The sequence below is a fragment of the Metarhizium robertsii genome (genome assembly GCF_000187425.2).
Source record: "Metarhizium robertsii ARSEF 23 chromosome Unknown MAA_Scf_5, whole genome shotgun sequence".
NCBI classification, from domain to species: Eukaryota; Fungi; Ascomycota; class Sordariomycetes; order Hypocreales; family Clavicipitaceae; genus Metarhizium; species Metarhizium robertsii.
This window is the reverse complement of record NW_011942193.1, coordinates 1552979-1567046: the sequence shown is the minus strand read 5'-3', so window position 1 is coordinate 1567046 and position 14068 is coordinate 1552979. Positions and strand designations below refer to the sequence as shown.

General features: G+C 53.0%; 4 protein-coding genes across 4 annotated transcripts; all 4 read right to left on the bottom strand.

Moving 5' to 3' along the window:
- Nucleotides 1-119: 119 nt before the first annotated feature.
- On the bottom strand, nucleotides 120-1882 carry MAA_04182 (ammonium permease; the record flags this gene model as incomplete). The annotated part of the gene is made up of 3 exons (XM_007822180.1): nucleotides 120-709; nucleotides 772-1695; nucleotides 1813-1882. 3 exons carry the CDS (start codon nucleotides 1880-1882, stop codon nucleotides 120-122), a joined length of 1584 nt encoding a protein of 527 aa, XP_007820371.1.
- Nucleotides 1883-5615: 3733 nt separating this feature from the next.
- On the bottom strand, nucleotides 5616-8342 carry MAA_04183 (pyridine nucleotide-disulfide oxidoreductase family protein; the record flags this gene model as incomplete). The annotated part of the gene is made up of 4 exons (XM_007822181.1): nucleotides 5616-7044; nucleotides 7109-7887; nucleotides 8046-8171; nucleotides 8262-8342. The coding sequence occupies 4 exons, from the start codon at nucleotides 8340-8342 to the stop codon at nucleotides 5616-5618; spliced, it is 2415 nt and encodes an 804-aa protein (XP_007820372.1).
- A 637-nt stretch (nucleotides 8343-8979) lies between these two features.
- On the bottom strand, nucleotides 8980-10476 carry MAA_04184 (glycoside hydrolase family 5 protein; the record flags this gene model as incomplete). The annotated part of the gene is made up of 1 exon (XM_007822182.1): nucleotides 8980-10476. The coding sequence occupies one exon, from the start codon at nucleotides 10474-10476 to the stop codon at nucleotides 8980-8982; it is 1497 nt and encodes a 498-aa protein (XP_007820373.1).
- A 1681-nt stretch (nucleotides 10477-12157) lies between these two features.
- MAA_04185 (G-protein coupled receptor) lies at nucleotides 12158-13491 on the bottom strand (the record flags this gene model as incomplete). The annotated part of the gene is made up of 2 exons (XM_007822183.1): nucleotides 12158-12571; nucleotides 12685-13491. The coding sequence occupies 2 exons, from the start codon at nucleotides 13489-13491 to the stop codon at nucleotides 12158-12160; spliced, it is 1221 nt and encodes a 406-aa protein (XP_007820374.1).
- Nucleotides 13492-14068: the final 577 nt, after the last annotated feature.

Genomic DNA, 14068 nt, shown 5'->3' with positions numbered 1-14068 from the left:
AGCCATACTCCGATGCCTGCTACCAAAACCACATGTTGACAAAACCCAGAAGCCAAAAGGAAAAAAAGAGAAGAAGAAAAAATCGCCTTCCCGCATGCAAACTCCAGACCGGACACAATCTACTCTCTCTTCTCATTGTCCAATACCGCGCGGTCGTCTCTATCAAACTGCACAGATGAAGCAGACGACTTCTTCTCGACAGGACCGTCAGAAACACTCATGGGACGCACCATGCTGGCATGTTCCTGAATGCCGTGTTGAGGCTCAATCATTTCGCCATCATGAGCAGGCTCCCCACTGGGGGGACTCCAAGCCAAGAAGTCCCGACGAACCTCAACATAGTCGTATGAAAATTCGCCATGCTGGTCATCATCCATGCCGAGAAGCTCAGCTTCCTCAGATGCCCGAAGCTTCAAACCAGGGACGACGTCGATAATCTTGGCAATAATGGCGGACATGACAAAGGCGTAAGCAGAGGCAGCGACGATGGCGGCAATCTGCCACCCGAGAAGCTTGTAGTTGCCGTCGATGAAGCCGCCGCTGGCTCCAGTGTTGACGCCATCGAGGCCGATGACCTTGCCAGTAGCGAAGAAGGCGTTAAAAATGAGGCCAACCATGCCGCCAATGCCGTGCTCGGCAAAGACATCAAGAGAGTCGTCGATACGAACAAGGAACTTGACTATTCGGGAAAAAGAAGGAGACATGTTAGCTGCGGCCCAGAATCATTTTTTTTAAAAAGGTAAATATGCAAGAAATTTGTCCCCAACGTACTCTTTGTGCCAAAGTTGCAGCAAACGCCAGCAACAACACCCAGGGCAATGCTCGCCCAGGGGTCAATGAATCCGGAGGCAGGCGTAGCAGCAACAAGACCAGAAATCGTGCCCGAGCACCAGCCAACCATGGACCACTTCTTGGCCAGCCTAAAATCAAGCAGGCACCAAGTCATGGCGGCAAACATGGCGGTCAGACACGAGTTCCAGCAGGCCATGACAGCACGCAGGTTGGCACCAAAGGCCGAGCCGCCGTTGAAGCCCAGCCAGCCGAACCATAGGAACATGGTGCCGAGGGTGATGAGCGAGATGTTGTGCGGGCGGAAGTTCATCATCATCCTCTCGTTGCGGCGGCCCAGCACCCACGAGTAGGCGAGGGCCGACACGCCGGACCCAATCTCGACGGGGACTCCGCCGGCGTAGTCGAGCACGCCGTTCTTGTAACCCCAGCCGTTGGCGTTCCACACCCAGTACGCAAGAGGGCAGTAGACCAGCGTGGCCCAGAAGAAGGTGAAGACCATGCCGGGGATGACGCGCCCCCTCTCGGCGACGGCGCCGACTGTCAGGGCGGCGGTGACGGCGCAAAACATCATCTCGTAAAAGGAGAACAGCAGCGCGGGGATGAGCGGCGACCCGACCGACGGCGTGGCCCAGACGTTGATGAGGCCAAAGTGCTTGAGGTCGCCGATGAAGCCGTTATTGGACGTCTGACCAAAGGCAAGAGAGTATCCCCAGAAGTACCACTGGAATACGATGACGCTAAAGGACATCATGACGACCCAGAGCATGGAGAGGGCTGATTTTCTCCGCGCGAGACCAGAGTAGAGGAACGCGATACCGGGGACCATGAGGAGCACGAGACATGATGAGATGATGATGAAGGCCTGGTCGCCCGCCTGATACCACTGGTTAAGGTTTTCGGTCCCTATTTATTCACAAAACATGGTTAGGAATTGTTTTTATCCATTTCCCCCGCCCATCTCCCTCTATTACAAGAAACGGCTTCAAAAAGGATGCTGCGAAACGTTAAGTTGGTACATACTTGAATCGCCGCCAATCTCATCGTTTGTGCCATTGAACACGGCTGGCGCCCCGAGATGGGCGTACGACATATTGGAATGAAAGAAGAAAGATGGGGAAAAGATGTCGAGAGAGATTCGAAACTTGCAACCAGCAGAAGAATTCTATGCCTTATGCTTGTTATCCCGTCTCAAAATCAGATTTTCTTCTGGCCCGACCCCGAGTTTCCCTTTTCCCCAGACACCAAAGTACCAAGACGCTGAGTGAGAATCGCGATGTCCGGTTTTTCGCTTTCCTGGTGATGATGAGTACACCCAATGCCCTCCAACAACAAATGACGTATATCGAAGTTTGTTAGGGTTGTCAAAGGGGACAAGAGGGTTTTGTAAATGCGAGGCAAATACTACCAAAAATCAGGAACATAAACACACCGCAGCCGCCGGGGGGAAGGGAGGGAATACTCCCATCTATATAAGATGACTACGGACTACTCGGTACAAGTAAAGGGCCTAGGCCAACCCTTTTTCTTTTTATCTCTGTTGCGGGAGAGTCAAGTAGCGACGACCCAACTACTTCCCAGTGCCCTCTTGTGCTGTCTGACAAAGTAACCTAGCTTGGTCGATACCGGGTTCTGGGGACAAGCAAGTACATGGCGGGATGGGCAAGTTGGCCATAGACGGCGAGGTATAGATAAGGACTCTTAAGTTACCCAAGCTGGCGGCGCAGATCCCTGCCCAGGGACATATCCGATGAATGGGGAGCCAAGAATGCAACTGAAAAGGCGTTCCCAAAGACCCGCTTCCTCGGCAGGGCCAATTAGCCTCGGGCTATCGGCGCGAGCATTTTATACATATTTTCTTGTCGACTGCGGATGGTGCATTGGGTATTTTTGGCTATTCGTGCACATTACTGGACACGGGCTTATCGTGGGGTGCCGAAAGCGGAGGGGGGCGTGTGCGCAGTGAAAGGTGCTGCCTCATTGCTTCACGCGTGGGATCCCGAGTGAGCTTTGGCAAATTGTCAACGGCTTTGGACGTGATTGGGAACAAGCGTCAGGGGACATGTGATTTATGACAATGGTTTGGGTGACACGACGGTCTCCGAGTTTTGTCGTTGCCATGCCAGCTTGCACATTGCACTGCATCGGCGCGCATGAGATGATTGTTCAGTGTTTGAAACGTTATGCTTAATTTCCCCTCTATTTCAATGTCTCTGGGCCCATTGATGACTCGAATACTAATGGATTTGCTTTGCCTCAGTCCCGAGCAATCATCAAACAATCAGTGTTGGCCGCCAGTCGAGCATCGAGACATGGGACATGCTATCTCGACGCCTGTCTCGCACCCCTGGACGGTGCCTTGCGCTCCCGGAAACGTCCGCGGCAAAGCCATGTCCAAATATCAAGAACACAGTCAGAAGCCAAAGGGTCTCTAGGGTCTTATCTATTTGGGGGCGTGAACCTTGCATCCAAAGACCCCGTCCGTATGCACTCCGTCCCTCCGTCCCGGCACCACGGAGACAACCAGGTGATAAGCCCAACCAGGCACCAAAAAAAAATTAACCAAGAGTAAAGTAATAAAAGCCCTTTACCAATGCAACGACGTCCAGCTCTCGCAATGCGACAATGTCTTTCCGCACAGTCCCATTCTTCGCGTCCATGTCTCGGGAGACGGCAACGGGTTGATTTTACATTCCTTTTTCTTCGTTCCGTTCTCACAAGGCTTAACTCACATGTGAGAAGCAGGCATCGTGGCGGTCAGCCCCACACCCGCCGTCAGCAGCCAGTGCACCAGGCTGCTGATAAGCATGGCCCCGCGAACCATGATTGGCTGGCTCCCTCTGTACTCCGTACTTGGTGCTGACTCAGTACTCCTGGCCAATCACACACGCCCACTGCCAACAAATCTCTGACAATGGGCATCAGAATCTATTACTGGCCCTCCTTGGTCATCGTTCCTTCTGCCCTCCCGCTGCGCTAAAGCTTGGCTTCCAGCCCTGGGCCTTGGCCCTTGGCCCATCTCATGTGCCCCAGGTTTTTTACATAACGTGTCACGGCCGTCCATGTCCTTTATCGCTATCTGCAGCGGCGCTCTGGCCAATCAATCGCCTGGCAACGCAGCACCGACATGGACGTTTGACTTTCCTGGATGCTAATAACTCCGTACACCAGGCTATCTACTATTTGTCACAGGGAGCCTTTTCACCAGCCCATTCAGAGCTTCAGCTGGGCATGCCAAGTCCATCGACAAAGAACCAACGCCCATTTAGATAATGAACTCGACGGGGGCAGAATGCGTCCCCTTGAATATCACCTAGATCATGGCACCTGGGGTTTATTAATCGGCCATTCTCATAACCGCACCCCCCTGTCCCAAGTCCAATCTTGGACGTTGGGTAGCTATCGAGATATCCCCGATGACGACGATCTACGGAGTACGGAGTACCGTTGACCTCTTCCAGGTTTCCTTCACACTGGCGCACACTCCAATCCTCGCAGCCCCAGATATTTACCGTCTTGCTTGTCTGGCTAATTCCCGCCAGTCATGCGCGATGACGAACAACAGCCGCCCACCACAACCGCCTTTAACGTTCCTGCAATACAACCGCTGGCACACCCATCCAGTCAATGTCACATGGCATTTCCTAATCGTCAGACATATGTACACCCGTGCAAGACACGTCCGGTACTCAGCACCGCAACTCCAACTCCCGCCAGCAAGCCACGCGCATCACCAAGAAAGCACGGCGTAGCGTTTCGGCAACAAAACTCTGTACTTTACCGCCATTCGTCCCAATGGCCCTCGCCTAATCTCTATTCTTCAAGCAAGGCGCCGACTGGTGCTGCAGAACCTGCCCTGCACCGTTCCAGAAAAGAGCCGCGTTAAAGAATTCACCGTCCCGCAGACAGACCAGATTGTCCGCCCGAAAGAAACAACGCCAACGACTTTGCCAACCCTTATTACTACCACCCAAAAAAAAAAAACACGCTGCTTCTCACCCCGCAAAACACGACCTCCCATTGAACCCGAGAAAATGTCGTCCGGCCTCGACTAGCCCCCCCTCGTAGCTTCTCACCTCCTTCCCAATCGCCATTCCCAGCTCGCAAACCCCCCTTATTACTGTACTCCGTCCCAAGGGGGGCCCCAGCAATAGCATTACCATCCTTATCGCCCAATGATATCTTGGGCCGTCGTTCCCCGTCAAAAGACTAAACATGTCGAGCCCCCCAAACCGGATCTGTCATGAGTGGCAAGGCCCCACGACCACCCAAGCGTCCATGGCGTCCTTCACGGACTTCTTATCTCCTCTACAACGTGCAGTATGTACATACATACAAGCTCCCCGACAACCTTAATTATCACGGGAGCTCTATGTACAGAGACAGCAACTTTGACAGGTCGCAAGGTCTGGGGAACGACCGAGTCTGGCAGGTGCCCATGTGCGCTTATCTCCTAGTCAGACGGGAGAGATCTGGGGAAAGCCCAAGTTTCATTGGTACGTAAACACTACAAGAGGGCGCATCAGGGTTGAAAGACTAGTAGTAGGCTTTGAAAGTATTTACCTAGAGTGTCAAAACTGTCCACTCGACGACACCCAAAGCGAATTGCTGCATGGACCATTTTACAGCCCTTCCTAGCAGCCCAAACTGTCACCAAACCCTTCGACGTCCTAGTAGTAGAGGTATTGATATCCAGCCAAACCTCCGATATGCGTCATACTGCGAATAAAGCATCCTGGAAACGCCCATGGAAGCAATCATGCCCACCACCCGGCCCCCCCTCCCCCACCCCTACACAGGTAAAGATTCCGTTTTGCCCCAGCGCCTCAGAAGATACACAGCTTCCCCGTCTGTTCCTCCCTACTAATCTCATACGTCAAGATGTCATGATTTCTATAATGCAGCATCAGCCTGTACCGGCGCGGAACTGCCACTCGTCGCGTCTCATCCACATCTCCCAGCACACCGTCTTCTTGGACCGGCCCTATGGCCATGCCATGGAGCGGACGTTTGCTGACCCTGAACGCCGCCTCATCCGATTGCCTGGGCAGGACCCAGTCGATTCGCAGACCGTAGTGAAGTACACCTGCTAGTTTCTCAATCGGGTTTATAAGACGCGTGGGAGTAACGAGTAGCACTCTGCCAATTGGGGAGCCGATGACCACTAGGAATAGTTCGGGGATGTGGGCCACCATGTTGAGTCGGCTTGTTGCGCGGAAATGCGGCCTCATGGCTCGGCCGGGCGTCAAGCCCATGGTCAGGGCGTATGGACAGAGGATTCCTAGTTCTGGCAGCCCTTTCTGGCGAGGCTTATCAAGGGTACGCATTTCGACATCCTTTTCATACAATCGCAGCATGTGATATCGTTCTGCGAATTTCCCTAGTCCGGTTACATAGCCGGCTGTGTTTTCATTATACTCGGTGCCTCTCCGGAGGAAGTCTGTAAGTTTACCTATGCGTCGAGGTGCCTTGAGAGCTTTCCCACTATGTGGCATGTAAATCATGTCGAGTCGCACAGGAGGATTTCTTCTCGGCCGTAATTTCATACACTGTGAAGACGGCGGCGGGAAACGAACGTCGTCGTGTAACAAGCCTTCACTTTCAGACTCTGACGGAATCAAGGAAGCAAATGGATCTGTAAAAATATGCTGCACAGGTAGAGAACTCTCTGTAGGGTTTGGGGGCGCGGTCAACATGGGGTGGCCAACCGGTAGAGCAACATTTGATGTATGCGGAGCTTGTATTTCCTCAGCCTGGTTTGCCAATGTCGATGGGATGTCGCTCTGTGCTGCGTGATCTGTGGCATAAACGATATCGTAAAACGTTTCATCATCATTTTCGTCATCGACTTCCCCAATTTCCAAATCTTCACCAGGTTCAAGCTCGTCGTCAGAGTTGGTTTCTGCGTTTTGGTCGTCCTCTGCCTCGGCGCCTTCACCAGGTTCCGATTCGCCAAGCTCAAAGGCCTCATCATCACTCACATCGTCAAAGGCAAACTCATCGTCGCCCATGTCTGCGGCCAACTGCACATCTTCGGGGGGGTCGTCCGCACGAATGATGGCATTTCGCAACGTGGGTTGCGTGCAGGGGTTGTCCGGGAGGTCCCGAATAGTCTTGGCCAAGTTGACCATTGGATGAGGACCAGCTTGGAGTTTGGGCACCATTTCCAGGTCCTTGAGTTCGGCACCTAGAAGCTCCTCCTCAGAACGGACTGCTAGAAAGCTAGTGTTTGGAAGCGCGAGAATCCCCCAGCCTCTATATGCACCATGCGTGTTAGACAAAACTGTGATCATCAAGGTATGAAAAACGGCCAACGTACCGGGATGTTGCGGGCCAGAACTCCTCACTCTTTAAAAGCGGGCTGGTCGATGGCATGACCCTGATGGCGGCTTGGAATGCTTTCCAAATATCGGCTAGCCACATGGCACCCTTGATATCAATAGCACTGATCTTCTCCGCATAGCCGTACTTGTCATCAACGAAGCTGATATTTGGGATATTGTCCGCCAAGGGTCCCAATGACACGACTATCCGCCAATTACGAGCACGACGACGCACATGTGATTCCATGCCATCGCAGCACGCCTCACAGTCGCAATTCCGACTCGACCTCGATCCGTTGGTGGCCAGGGCTGGTGCAAACACGGTTACTTCGTACCGGTTCGAGCTCACCGCTATAAGGCGAGACTTTTGATGCAGCGCCAATCCCCAGGCTGAGATGCCAACGTTTTCGTGAAAGAAGGGCTTTGGTGCATTCCCTGCGTTCAGAGATGACACTGAAGCTCGGCGTTGTTTTGGCGTTGCAGAGCTGGGTATCTCAGACTTGGCGAGAATGTACTCGGCAACATCCTTGGTATAAAATGCAATAACATCGCCATCGTCGTGGCATGTGAGCACGACTTCCTCCTGTCCCAGCGACCCAACAATCATATGATTGATGGAGTGGGGAGACGTGGGATCGAGATAGCCTCTGATCTTCAGCGCAGCCCGACTCGGAGACGTGACAAGTTGGACATCGGGATGTCGGGGTATCGTTTGTTTCGGGACGCTTCGTGGCACATAGACAAAGACTCTGCCGCGGTATGCAGAAAAGTACAACTAAACGACGCTGGGTCAGCTTGCTTCTTCTGAGGGCTTGGGTACCAGTTTGTAAGTCAGGGGTGTCAGCCAACATTATATTTCTGCGACAGGGCAGTCAGATTATTTCTGTAGGCCTGCATAGTAGGCACCAATTTATAAATCGAGTTTGCAGGTACAGGATGGTCTTCATGTTGGTCGCCTTCGGAACCAGGCCAGTTGGTTGGCCATTCCATCCCTGCAGGATGTAGACCCAACAAAGTGCGCTCGCGGTCGAGAATGGCTCGCTTGGCCTCGTCGCCAAACTATGTCGATCAGTCAGCGTCATGGTCAATACTGTGGGGGGACCAGGTGTCAGGTGTCAGATTGATTATCTGCTTTATTGAACTACATACCCGATCCGTCGCCGTCTGCGCATGGCATGTCCCTACCGTGGCAGGCCGAAACAGGCGATGCTTTGCCTCTGGGCTTTCCATGGAGGGGGGCTAGCAGTGGCCGCTGCTAGGCCGTGGAAGAAATCGCACATGTATGCGTGGGGAGGCGGACGGCCGTCGCCGGGGATGATGGCCCAAAGCGGGACGTCTTTGTGTCTTGATTGCCGATATCACCAAGGAACAGGCGGCGAAAGCAAAATAGGGAGTCCGTCCGTCCGGGATGCAGTGTCGGGCTCGGCCAAATATCGGGTTGGGAGATGCAGCTCGAGTTTTTTTTTTTTTTGGCAAGACACGGGGCTGAAATGTTGTCTATATCTTTGGGTGATGATGTTCGGTTGGAAACGTGGTTCGAGGTTCACGGTTGGAGGGTTGTCGTCACATGGCCATGTGGGACATGGAGATGGCCATTGCGGGTGGCAGGCGGCGGGGTGGATCCGAGCTGTCACTGCCCGCACTCGAACATGAGCTCGAACCAGGGAGGAGGGGCTATGAAGAAGGAGCATTGGACATTGAAAGCACCGATACGGTCCACGAGGGCTGGAGATACATTGTACATACTTAAGTACGTGACGCCGCGAGACCATGAGCCCAACAGACTCGCAAAACGCTGCCACAGGTTCACATAGCCACGGAACATCAAGCGCTAGTTCGTTCCTTCAAATCAAATAACCGCATCTCCTCACTCCCTCCTCATAGCCTCCACCATGCTCATCATCCGATAATCAAGCACGACACCAACCCAGTCGTCCTCCACCAACGAATAGCCCTCGCTCTCGTTCCCCTTGGGCTTCCTCGGATTCAACGCCCAATAGCCAAAATCCGCATCCACCTCGCCCAAGTACCTCCACAAGTTCTTCCAATATCGCACGTCGCCCACACTCGCCGGCAGCCTCGGCGCGCCAATCTCGCCCACCCAGACGGGCGCCACGCCCTCCTCGAGCAGATACCCCCAGTGCCCGCGCATGCTCTCACGAAACGACTCATATGTCCTCTTGGAGAAGCGACCTCCCAGACTCCCCCATCCCGACCAGGCGTACACATGCGCCGAGTACACGAGCTTGTTCGCAATGTCCAGATTCACTGGCCGCTTCCGCGCCCCGCGCAGGTCGTTTGCAGACTCGGTCCCTTCAACCACCACGAGCCAGTCCGGATTCATGGCCAGCAAGCGATTCCCACAGCGCTCTGCCGCCTCTGCCCACTTGTGCCACGGCATCGTGCCCCAGAGGCCTCGCACCTCGTTGCGTAGATCAACGCCAATGACGAGCGGATCGTTGGTGAATCTCGTCATGACCGTCTCCCAGTTCCGTATCCACTCATCCTCAGATTGTGTCACCTTGCAAATGCCCAGGAGATGGTCATTCGCCCACGCCGCGTCGCATGGGTTCGCACCGCAGCACCACGTCGCCCTCGTAATGTGATTATTGACAATCACGGCGATGCCTTGCTCCGTTAGCGTTGTCGCGACGGCCTCGAGGATATCCAGCGCCCTGAGTCCCACGAGGTCCGCGTTCGCCCTGACCAACCTGGCGTCGATGACTGGGTTTTTGGAAACCAGCTCATCTGCGTAGGGAAGTCGGACGCTGTTAAAGCCCAGTTTCTTGATTGTTTGGGCAATCACTTTGCGGTGCTGCACGTCCAGCCCTCCCGGGACAAACAGCTCATCGCTTGCGCCGTACCAATTTATCGATGCCAGCTTGAACCTCCTCCCCTCTGCGTCAACGATATGCCGACCCTTGGTGACAAGAGGCAACGTGTAGTTTGTAATCTGGGTGCGTTCCAGGGGTGCCGGTAACGGTTTCTTGCCAAACGATACTGACTCCATGTCCGGGATCCAAACCGCACTTATAGCCACCTCTGACCTGTAAAAGTACCCAACAAAGCAGCCCAGGAGGAGGACTACACCCAAGAATATCCATCTTCGTGGTCTCCGTGACACAAATCGCCATAGTGGCCATGCCCTCTGCTTCTGTTTCATCCACACAATGCCGCCGTCACCACCTTGGCCAATACCTGGCGCTTCAATCCTCGCCGCGGCTCTGGTTGCAGGCAACGAGAACAATGGTCGCTCCGGCTCCGGCTCGTTCCATCTGTCGCCATGGCCATCTTGGGGAAATCGGTTTGCCGCCCACGCCGCATCGCCAGAATACGGCCCGGATAGCCTTAAACCTCCTCTCATCCCGGCGAGAGACTGTGTATTGTATCAATCTCAAACACGGCAGTTGGGCACGCGACCCTCAAACGGCGTAGGGCAAAGAACAGTTGCTGCCGAATACAACGCCGAATTCTTAATAGCGGAAACAAAGAGGGATGATTCTAAAAAGTCAAGTCGACCAATTCAAAAAACCTTTTCCTTTGCGTCTGGGAATCGAGTCTCAAACGTTGCGAGTCGCGTTCCCCCAGGCCCATCCAGATCCGGCGCTCCCGTGCCGCCGCCGTCGATCAATCAACTGCTGCCACGGCACGAACCTCGCCGCCTTTCTTGCTGACGAAAATGAAAGAATGTATGCCTGTATATTCGTACGAGTACATCAGCTCGCAATCTTTGTCCCGTGAAAGAATAGACAAGGCAGGATTTATATAGGCTCAACCGTCAATACCAAATGAATATGCGTCCGAGGCTCCAAAAAGGTGGCGGCCTGGAACGCAGCCATTATGCCACCCTGGTCTCTCGTCACTGAAAGATGCAGGCTGCGACATTCCGGTTTGCTGCTTGCCTATGCCTATGGTTGTGTCACTGGTGTGGCTGACTCGTGAGTTGGCGAATCTGATGCAAGACTTGCGAATGGTTGCGCGTCAGCCTGGCCTACATTCTGGAAATGTCTGGTTCAATGTTGGTTCAAGCCTGGCACTACTGCCTACTTGCGTCTGGTGGGCTCTTCTTATTCCTCGCATGGCCAGGCTCCAGTCATACGGGCGCCGGCCCAGCATTTAGCACGACGTGTCTTTTTGCTCATGTATGCCAAACGCTAGCAGGCAGATATGCCATCGTCCTTGTACGCTCTTGCTACATCTGGCATTAGATTCATGTTGCAAAGTGCGAGAAGCTGCCGTATTGGCGCACAAATCAGTCATGGCCAGGGCGGCGTTTGCCCACATCGGCAAGCCGATCCAAGATTGGGCGAAATGCCAACAGGTCATCCAATTAACTTGTATATTTGACTTTTTGATCAATTCTATGTACAAAGTGGACAAGGTGCTGGTTACCAATTTGAACCGCTGTGCCTTTATTTACACGGAGGAGATGTGTGCCCGCCCTTGAATCGCCGGCTTCTTTGCCCACAGCACCTCTCGGGTCTACTATACATCCAGATCCCCGGTAGAGCCACTCCAACTCCGTGGCCATTAAGCGATATTGGACAAGATGGTTCTTGGCTCTCTCATTATTCTCGGGTCGTGTACTTGCTATGACGCCGATTTATCCGGCACCACCTCCCAAGGCAGCCATGTAACAAAAGACCACTAGAGTGCAAGTTCCATAATCCTCTAATTATGCGTAAAAAGGAAGTGTCACGACCATGACGCCACGATTTTCATTGGAATAGGTTCTTTGGCAAGGAGCATTTTATCTTGACTGGACCAAGTCATGTCTCCCCCTCGGTCTAATGCAAAGGGAGCATCAAGACCTTACGTGCTAGGACTTGGCCCGGCCAAGTCTTGATTTGTAGGCACCAATTCCGGTGCTCTCCGGGTATAATTCCGGGGTAGTGTTTGTTCGAGTGGACAGACAATGCGTCCGCAGGTGTCTTTGGGTGACGGGTGTCGCTCGCGTAGTCTCTTTCGTAACAGTTTGTTGATTCATTAAAAGCTCTCTTTCCAAGGCATAAAAGATGCAACAAAGAGAACTAGATTGTGTGACTTTAAATTCTGTTCATGCCGAGCGGGTTCATGTCTTGACGATCGGTTCTTTCGGGTCGCTCGGGTCGCGCAAATGTTTCCTGATGATCCCACGAGGCTGTCTGCGGCCCTCGAGGACTTGAGAATGATCTCACAGGAGCGTTATACCGTGCCGCCTGGCCGAAATAGTCAGGGGTTCGCCGTCCAGGCGATGGCGATTTTACTGGAGAGAGTGGTGTTACCACAACGCTAGAGTCCCTGGAGAGCATTTCGTACGAACGTGAATTGCGTAATTCTTTCTTAGTATCATGGCGAGCGTCCACAGACACAAACTCTTTCTGTCTGCGGCTGCTCGGTAGGAACGACATGAACAATTCGTACCAGCCGGTAAACATGGAAATACGGCCCAATAGGAACATCAGCCAAATGCCGTTCAACTATCCCATCATGTTAGTCAAATATGCAAGATTCTGAGTCTGGCTTATACGCCAAATTCGCCTCAAAGGGGAAGAACAAATTGGTACGGGGATAGAAAAGGGAACCAACGAACCCCCAATAAGAGTAACACAGCCGTGACCGTGGCTTCGTTAACGACAATGGAGCCCGCATATTTGAGACATTGATTCTTGTCACCCCCTGCACCAATGAGGCAAGTTACCCAATCTTTTGCCATGCTGGGGTCGTTTGTTACCGATTGCACAACGTTGTCTTGGAACACGAAGATGACCGAGAAGAAGATAACATCGGCAATGATGATCAGGACGATGGCAATGCCGCGCCATTGCAAGGCAATAACCCGTTTCACACGACGATAAGCTTGGCGAGGGGACACCGTTCTGACGCTGCTAGTGTATGCCGGGAGGCTCGACCCTTCCGTTGAGGCAGAGTTGTCGTATAAGGAGGCCAGGTAAACTTTGACGCAGTAGCCAAATGTCGCAAACGTAATAATCACAGTTGCGCCAGCAAAAATGAGGAGCGGGATCCACACATCGGCGAGACTGTTCTTGTGATTGAGGTGGCACGTTGAACCAAATCGAAAAGAAACACCGCTGAAGACGAGAGCCAAGGTGATGCCGAGTAAGGGAATGCCCCAGCCGGCAGCCTGAGCAAATATCATGAAGCTTCGTCCCACAAGAACCTGCCAACAAATCTGAAGATGGAGGGAGAGCGATCGCAAGAAAGCCCACATAACACCACACCAGCCCCCCAAGAGGAGGAAACTACCAGAAGCACCGCACACCTTACTGCTTGACATGCTATGGGGAGTAATTTTATCATAACACTGATCAGGACGAGCAGCCAGAGGGATCACGAATCCGAGCTGAGAAAGTCTCGTCAGTATCTGACGCGATATCATATTCCAGGCATGCGGACGATGCTCGAACTCACATTCATCAGGAGGACTCCAATAGTTAAACAGACGCTCAGATAATGTCTATTGGTCTTGTCCACGGGAAGAGCTGCCCAAGAAGCAAGCAGATACACGCAACATATGGCGCTCACGGCCGCTATCCAGTTAGCCGCCACAGTCATAGAGTTGAAGCTGTCTGGGTAAATCCAGTCCGTCATCGGACAAGGAAGGCAGCATTTCAGGTCATCTGCAACCTTCTGACATAGCCGGCCTTCTAGGTCTATTCCATGTTAGCGAGTATACCAGAGAAGTACAGGCTGATAGCAAGTGGTCAGAGTTGCATACATCCTTTGCTGTGTAAATAGAGATTCGAATCGACAAATGGCGGGGGACACAGGTTCACCCCAGTTAGATTGACCATCTTAACAGGTCTCGATTCCCTCCCACAAGACCTTTGAACTCTTGTTATAGGTGAATTGGCCGATGCAATGTTGGTGACTTATAGTCAGTGGAGTACGATGGTAATTGTAGTCGTTTTCCCACACTAGTAGATGTTGCTCGCGGTCCCAGACGTGAAGTATTA